This window comes from Chondrus crispus, genomic scaffold, assembly GCF_000350225.1.
Source record: "Chondrus crispus Stackhouse genomic scaffold, scaffold_235, whole genome shotgun sequence".
NCBI lineage: Eukaryota > Rhodophyta > Florideophyceae > Gigartinales > Gigartinaceae > Chondrus > Chondrus crispus.
The window spans coordinates 139,329-147,243 of record NW_005179115.1 but is presented as its reverse complement, the minus strand read 5'-3'; the positions used below and the strand labels follow the sequence as shown (position 1 = coordinate 147,243).

The following is a 7,915-nucleotide window of genomic DNA, read 5'->3' as shown; positions in this document are numbered from 1 at the left end:
GGACTTCCTCGATGTATTCGGCTATGCGTTCGAACATCGCCGCCGCTCTTTCCTCGGAGGATCCAAGCGACGGTTCGCGGTCACGAGGACCTGCGTCGCCGTCGCCCGACGGGGCGGATGGGGATCGCACAGCGTCCGGGCTCGGATCCGCCGCTTCGGAGCGGATCGAGGGCTCGTACTCCTGGCTCATCTCAACGCGTTCGGACGCGGAGGGCCTAAGAGGTCTTCTCGGAGAACGTACTCCGGGGTCTTCTAGGTCGGGAGACCACTGTAGTATAACACCCCCCAACGGAGAGGAGTGTATACTTAGCTCGACGTAGACCCCGTACGAGGGGCGAGAAGACGGGGAGAACACACAGCTAACGAGACAGGGAAGCGGGCCCTGGTAGCGTGGTAGAGCGGGACGGTCGGGGACGAGCGTACGCGCGGGCCGATCTACGCCTCGACGCCCCGGAGCAGCGCTGGGTAACGTACCAGCGCTGACGGGCGGAGGCGGATCTAGGCTCGTTCGCGTACGCAGCTGTCCCCTACCCGCTTTGTCCCGGTTAACGCGCGCGAAGGCGGATCGCGCTCGTTAGTTAAGCTGGAAGACCGACCTAGGCGGTAGGTCGTGGACCAGTCCGTTCTTGTCCACCTCCCCCGCCGCCGGTCGCGCTCGTATTTAATGTATGCAATGCGTCTATCATAATACTACAGTACCGGTATGCTGTAGTAACTTACTGTAGCGCGGGTCGTCCCGCGCTGTAATGCTGTCAGCCGTCGGGGCTGACAGCACACGTGTGGGACGCGTACTGTGCGCGCGGTGGTACGCGCCGCCTACACGTGTACGCGTGTGGTCCCGCGTCCTCCGTACACGTGGGGGTACACGTGTGCGCGCGTGTGGTTCGTATTGATCTGATCTAAATCTAATCGCGAACCGCCGTTATGCCACACGAGTGCAGATCTGCTCTCGAATATCGACGAGATAGAATCCAAGCTCATTGTTCTTGGAAACGGCGAAACACTGCGCGCAACTCAACAAGGTCAGCTTGTTTTGTCCACCATGCTGAACGGAAATGGCTCCCCCGAGCTTCGCGAGACTGTGTTCCATGACGTGCTAGTTGTTCCTGGTCTCGAAGCTAGCCTACTGTCGTGCGCTTCCCTGTGCCAAGAGGGATACACCATCAAGTTTCATGACGACAAATGCGTTGCTGTTCGGGAAGGATTTATCGAGCTAAAAGGGAGACTGGCCGATGGTGTATTTAAGCTTGATGCTCATGCCATCACAAGAAGCAAGGGAAAGGCGATGGCAGCTTCGTCTGTAGGTGAGACTCTGTGGCACAACCGACTTGGACATGCTCATGTCCGAAGCATCCGACAGCTTGCTAGAGCGCAGGCGGTGATTGGGTTGGACATTGATGCGCCGAAGAAGGATTCCGGGGACTGTGTTCCGTGCCTTCAAGGCAAGCAGCATAAACTTTCAGTCCGAAGGAAGGATACTCGTGTCAAGCGGGTCGGAGATATCATTCATAGTGACCTTTCCGGAAAGATGTCAAGGACTTCACTCGGCGGTTCAAACTATTACGTTACATTTATCGATGAGCACAGCGGCTACATGGTGGTTGTTCCCATCGCTCGCAAGAGCGATGTACTAAACGCTTTCAAAAGGTTCCATAAATGGTTCGAGAGAAAGTATGACTGTCGCATAAAAAGGCTCGAATGCGACGGCGGAGGAAAGTACGTCGCATGTGATGGTTACCTCGAAGAGCACGGAATAGAGAGAAAGGATCATCCAGCGTACTGCCCCGAACTGAATGGAATAGCGGAACGGGCTAACCGCACTCTGATGGAGTCAGCTAGATCAATGATGTACCATGCAAAGATGCCGAAGGAGTTCTGGGCTGAGGCAGTTGGTCATGCGGCGGACATTAGGAACAGGTTCCTTTGTCCAAGGTCCGACGAGAAGACCTGTTATGAAATACTCACTGGAACCAAACCTCGGGTGGATCACCTGCGGGTCTTTGGGAGTACTGTATGGACACACATTCCCAAAGAGAATCGCCGAAAGCTTGACGAGAAGAGTCGTCACGGGGTCCTTGTTGGGTGCTACGAGAACAGTACGTACAAGGTCTGGAACGGCAAGAGCAGGCAGCCCATCGTGGCGAGACACGTAAAGATCCTCGAACAGCGGTTCCCATCCAAGAAGTGGTACGGATTTGGGGACTTCTCGCAAGACGCGGACAGTGAGTCAGAGAGCGAGAATCCCAAAACACCAGCACACTGGGACGGCGTTGAGGGTAACTTGAAGAATAATACTAAAGAATCGGAGGAAGATAGCGAGGCCGACGATCTCCTGACATATGTTCCGCTTGTTCCGTCTGCATACGGGCTCGAGGAGGAGGGGAACAAGGGCATTGACCCTGTCGAGCAATCTCCTCCGACTACCGACTCAAATACCCACGAGAGGAGATACCCGACACGCAATAGGGAGAAGACGAAGTTCTTGGTACCTGGCAGTGCCTTCTTCTCAAAACTTACAGGAGAACCAGCCACTGTAGCCGAGGCGGCCAAGATGTCTGATGCTCAAGAATGGGAAAAGGCAGTCCGTTCAGAAATGGAATCTCTCAGGGAGCATAAGGTATGGACTGTAGCCACACTGCTAGAGGGGGTCAAGCCGTTGTCAAGCCGATTCATCTTCAAAAAGAAAATGCTCAAAGACGGAGCAGTCGGTCGCTACAAAGCTCGAGTTGTTGCGCGAGGCTTTATGCAAGGCTTTGTAGAGTTCCCATACGAACCGGTCGTGGACTTCACGACTGTACGCGTTGCTCTAACATTAGGAGTACAGCGCGGCTATCATATCCATCAGATGGATGTTAAAATAGCCTTCTTGCACGGAGACATTGATGAAGACGTCTTTATTCTCCCGCCTGCTGGAAGTGGGGTCAAGCTCGAACAGGGGCAAGCACTTAGACTTCTTAAAGGCCTTTACGGTCTAAAGTAGGCTCCGCTGCTCTGGTTCAAGAAATGGGGCCAGGTTATGGACAAACTCGGTTTTGTTGGCATTAAAGCAGATTCCTGTGTCTTTCGTCTCGACGGTGTCTGGGTTCTACTGTACGTAGACGACGTGATCATAATGGGAGAGTCCTTGTCTAGTGTGCAAAGGACGAAGGAACGCTTGTCTTCCGAGCTAGACATGAAGAATCTGGGAGAACTCGCGGATTTTCTGGGCGTGCACTTCAAGAGAGATGAGGAAGGTGCATGGCTTGCACAGGAACACTATGCCAAGGCAATTATCAAGCGCTTTGGTATGGAGTACTGGAAGCCCGTTGATACTCCGGCTTGTGTAGAAGGGAAAGAGACCAATCCGGATGACGAAGAATCATTTAAAGACCAGCGCCTATACCAAGAACTTGTGGGATGCCTTCTGTTTCTTTCTACAAGGACGCGGCCGGACATAGCGCTGGCGGTCAATCTGCTCTGCAGGCACAGTGCTAAGCCTCTTTTGAGACACTTCAGAAGCGCAAAGAGAGTCTTGCGTTATCTTCAAGGAACAAGCAGCTCTGCTCTTCGGCTCGCCGGAAAGCCAACCAAGCTTGTGTGCTACTCAGATTCTGACTGGGCTGGGGACAAGGTGGATCGGAAGTCCACATCAGGAACACTGCTACAGTTGGCGGATTCAAGCATCTGTTGGAAGACAGGCAAACAAGACTGCGTGGCTCTCTCATCCACTGAAGCGGAACACATCGCACTCTGCGAGGCCAGCAAAGATATTGTATGGGTCAGAAATCTACTGTCTGCCTTTGCTGCCTTTGATGTTGATACTTCCGACGCAACAATAGTGTATGAGGATAACCAGGGGGCTATAGCGTGGAGTAAGCAAAGCGTGCGAAACGCTAAGCATGTCGCGATACGGAAAAACTACGTCCTGGATCAATTCAAGAAGGGTGTGCTACGTGTGGAGTACTGCCCGACAGAACATATGACTGCCGATGTACTCACAAAACCGCTTCTTCGAACCAAGTTTGAAAAACACCGCGACGGGATGGGTGTGTTTGCCATTACCGAACACGGGAGCAAGAGGAGATGTTAGTGTCTGTCTCAAACGGGTGTTGATGGATGGGCACGAAGCGAGTCGCTCCTTGACGGACAGACACGAAAGAAGATGCTCCCTTCATGGACGATACGTTTGCCCCACGTTCAATTTATTCCTTTGACGCGTTCTGACAAATGACAGAAACATTGCATGTCAATTGCTCAAGGTATTGCCTGTTGTTTGCGTAGGCTCGTTTCCGTCTCCGGATTGCGGACTATAAGTTGCTGTAGGTCTAATGTAGACAGAGAGAAGAACACTTTAAAAACTCCCACCTCAACAAGTAAAAGCCAACAACCTACCAAATACCAAGTTCACTGCTCTCTACCGCTATTGGGTTGTTTTCATATACTGGCAAATATATAGTCCCCTTTAACCGCACAACATGTATGGAACCGTCTAACGGATACAAATACGAACCTACCACCTAGCCCGCGCCCTACAGCTTCACCATGCGCACGGTCGTGCAGCGCGAGCTTCCAGATAAGAACAGTACCGTTAAGTTCATCGTTGAATGCGACCGGGCCGCGCAGGAGATCTGGCTCAGCCCCGCCGCGTGTCACATCCTCCTCTTTGACGCTGACTTCGAGAAGCCGTCGTGAAGGACCGTATTGAGAACCCGAAGAGCGAACTTTTCGAGTACTTCTGGTGCATCCACCCTGCTGTACTGCACGCCGCCACCGCACCGTTCGCCCCGCCCGACCTGTGACCATGTTACAATGTCGTATTTTGAGTCTGAGGGTGCGATACGAGGGTGAGTACGAGTGTGAGTACAAGGATGCGATGGTGAGTACGAGGGGAATGTACTTCATTTGGTTCTCACCAGTGCGGTAGTTCTTTCCGAAGCATCAAACAGCCAAATAACGAAACAACCAAATTCTAGGGAGCCAATCAAATTAAAGAAAAAGTGTGCCAAGTGTTGTTATTTGATGATTTGATTGCGTACCGGTGGGGATGCTCTTACAGGCCAAAATTTGGGAATTGGACAGATTGATAGAGGTCTCTAAGTGTCGGACGATGTAGGAGTACCTCTCGAGAGGTAGACATAGACCAAAAAGAGTCGATCATCACTTGCAGAATGGATACCGGAAACTGTACAGCAGAAGTTACTGGCCGATGGAGGAGAGATACGTTTTTTACGAATGAAGGTATGGTGCGCAACCCAGCATAATACTACAGCCGACCTCTGGTCAGGTGGAGCGGCACCAAATGGGCTTGATACGGCATCGTAGGGGTTCCGTCATGAGTTCAGGTCAAGACTTGCATCTTTGGTATTCATATTGCTGTAATTCAGAGGTGAATGTGGCTCTTTCCTAACAACTAGCACTGCGAACATGCTCTAGTGGCTCCTGTTCTACGAGAGTAGCTCCCCGATAACGCTGGTGGTGCGAATGACGTAATGGGTCTCCTTCTGCTTCAGCTCTCACCCGCATTTCACGAGTCGCTTGCGGTATAAGCCGTTGTCTAAAATAATGATTACAGGACTTCACTCTGGAGGATGCGTACTGAGATGGGTCCTCTGACTGTTCGGATGGAAAAGCTTGCTAAATGCTAATGAAGAGTATTGCATAAGCATACAATTCACACCGGCCGATCGGGCGGTGGGATGGGGAGACAACGTGCCGCACGAAAATATGATTCATGCAGATACGTCTGGCGAAGGATACTGTAATCAGGTTAGAGTAAACCTACCGGACGTTTGCGAACGGTATCGCCCAAGGCAGCAGAAGCGAGAAAGCGCTTTAACGGCGATTGTAACAGTGTCTTCGTGCGCCAGTGCTCTCCTTTCCTGTAACGGCATCGGATCACTTAATTGTTGACTTGCACCGTACAATGCGTTTTTTTCCGAAATGCCGACAGTATTTTTCATTGGAATGTGACGAGACACACCCGGGCTTGTACATATTATATGCTTTATTCAATGACTATTGTTGCGAATGCTGTCTCATATCGACGGATATCTAGGGACAAGTGTCACGCATGGACTGGATATGTTAAGTCTGCGATGTGAGATGGCATACGTGCGAGGATGGCAATGGCAATTGATGACCAGATAGCGTAGCTAATGCGTTGTTGTAGAGGCAATTTCACGGTGCCATACATTGTATGCACAAAGGCTACAGTAGGAAATCTTGAGGGCAAGGGCTTCGATGACATTCATCGGGCTTGTTCCATAAACAGCGTACCATATCATACTGTACTAGAGGACACGTTTTCCAAATGTAGTTTGACTCCTTGTATCTCTTTTGAGGCGGCGTGACCGAGGTTTTCTCTGTTCTTCTACCACAGATGCACCTGATCTTCTCAAGCACTCTTCTAAGGACACGCTGCCACAGTACAACACGTATTCTCTCCGGGGATATATGTTGTTATTGGTCTACAATTTCCTCCTGAAAAGCCTCTAATCTGAAGTGACTCGTAGATTCATACCTGAAGGTGGTAACGGCTATTTTACTAAAACGTGCGGCATCTCTAGCCCAGTCGTGATGGAGGATATAGATCGCAGGCCTGGATCTAGTGTCTAGGTGACAAATGACCTCATATGAGGCCATTTGACCTCATATGAGGTCACTTTTCAACTTATTTTTCTCGACTTGTGCTAGCTCAACAAGATGGAAAAAAGATACTCTCGACACGGCAGTTGACTTCTGCGTTGTGGAAGGGTGGAGTTTGGTGAGATCTGCATGTCTTCTCCAGCCATTTTTAAAATGCCCAAAAAGGAGCCTTTTTTGACCAACCTCAAAACGTTTTATGTTGATATCTTCGAAACCAAAACGCCTGTTTAAAAAGTCAACTCATCATTGATAGTTCATTAGATTCTTAGTCTCTCTGTGCATTGACAACCGCCATCCCAATGTTTTGCAAGATGTTATTGCCGAGCGCGTATACGTTAAAGAAATGGTGTCCAAACTGAATGTTTTAAAGTTTCGATTTAATTTATATATTTTTGCAAAAAAAAAGCTGGCCTCATATGAGGCCATGACTGACCTCATATGAGGTCAAATTGCTTGTCGTCTAGACACTAGAGTCATGCTGTTGTCCTACTCCCCTGTCAAAATGAACAGGGCAGTCCCGTATTCTACATTTAACCAAGCCAGGAAAGTTCTCTCGGCGGTCTCATGAGGTTAGTGACAATTCCTTCGCCCATGATCCTAAGGGCCTCTGTCGCCACCGCTCTGGCGAGCTTTTGCTACAGGATACAGGAAAAATACCTCAGTTTATTCTTCATGGCATAGGCTGCCGAAATCTCTTGGCATGTTTTGTACTGTGGGTATACGCTTGCTCTTAAAGCGGGTAAAAAGGCGGAGCCATTTCCATTGTTATGAAAAGTTTTCGTGCATACTTAGTGTACTGTACAGGTATAGGTGAATATCAGTGAAACCAACCTGTACACTCATTTTGTACCCGTGAGAAAATGGGATCCGACATGACAAATAACTGAGGATAAACAGTGTTACAATACGTACTGAATAAGCAGGCGGGGTTCAGTTCTATATAACGGTTGCGAACGCGAATGCAAGGGAGTGCTGTTTGTTTGTATCACTTTCTACGGTACTGCACGGTCCTGTAAAATGACAACGATGGTACAGTGCCCTTGGTATTGTATCACAGCCGCCTAGCGTGATTTTGCAAGAGTCATCGATGCAGCAGCCAATAACCTGTGCGCTGTACAATGATCTCCGATATGTTCATAGATTTCATGGCGGCCCACCCGTTTGCAACCTCAACGAGGGGTATACGAATACGTACGCAACGGCGGTCTACGAGCTCTAAAGAAAGACCCTCTTATCTTTCTTTCCCTCCGCTGGCGTTAGTCTCTTGCGTGTGCGAGACCACATCTGATAT

General features: G+C 50.0%; 2 protein-coding genes across 2 annotated transcripts; one reads left to right on the top strand and one right to left on the bottom strand.

Annotated features, from left to right (window-relative positions):
- The first annotated feature begins 4,780 nt into the window (after nucleotides 1-4,780).
- On the top strand, nucleotides 4,781-4,903 carry CHC_T00004540001 (hypothetical protein). Its single transcript, XM_005715948.1, has one exon. The coding sequence runs from the start codon at nucleotides 4,781-4,783 to the stop codon at nucleotides 4,901-4,903; it is 123 nt and encodes a 40-aa protein (XP_005716005.1).
- Nucleotides 4,904-6,867: 1,964 nt separating this feature from the next.
- CHC_T00004539001 (hypothetical protein) lies at nucleotides 6,868-7,062 on the bottom strand. The gene has a single exon (XM_005715947.1). The coding sequence runs from the start codon at nucleotides 7,060-7,062 to the stop codon at nucleotides 6,868-6,870; it is 195 nt and encodes a 64-aa protein (XP_005716004.1).
- Nucleotides 7,063-7,915: the final 853 nt, after the last annotated feature.

What these genes read in the sequence shown, in the direction of transcription:
- CHC_T00004540001 (XM_005715948.1), top strand. Translation starts at nt 4,781, where the DNA reads ATGTTACAATGTCGTATTTTGAGTCTGAGGGTGCGATACGAGGGTGAG.
- CHC_T00004539001 (XM_005715947.1), bottom strand. Translation starts at nt 7,062, where the DNA reads ATGAGGTCAGTCATGGCCTCATATGAGGCCAGCTTTTTTTTTGCAAAA.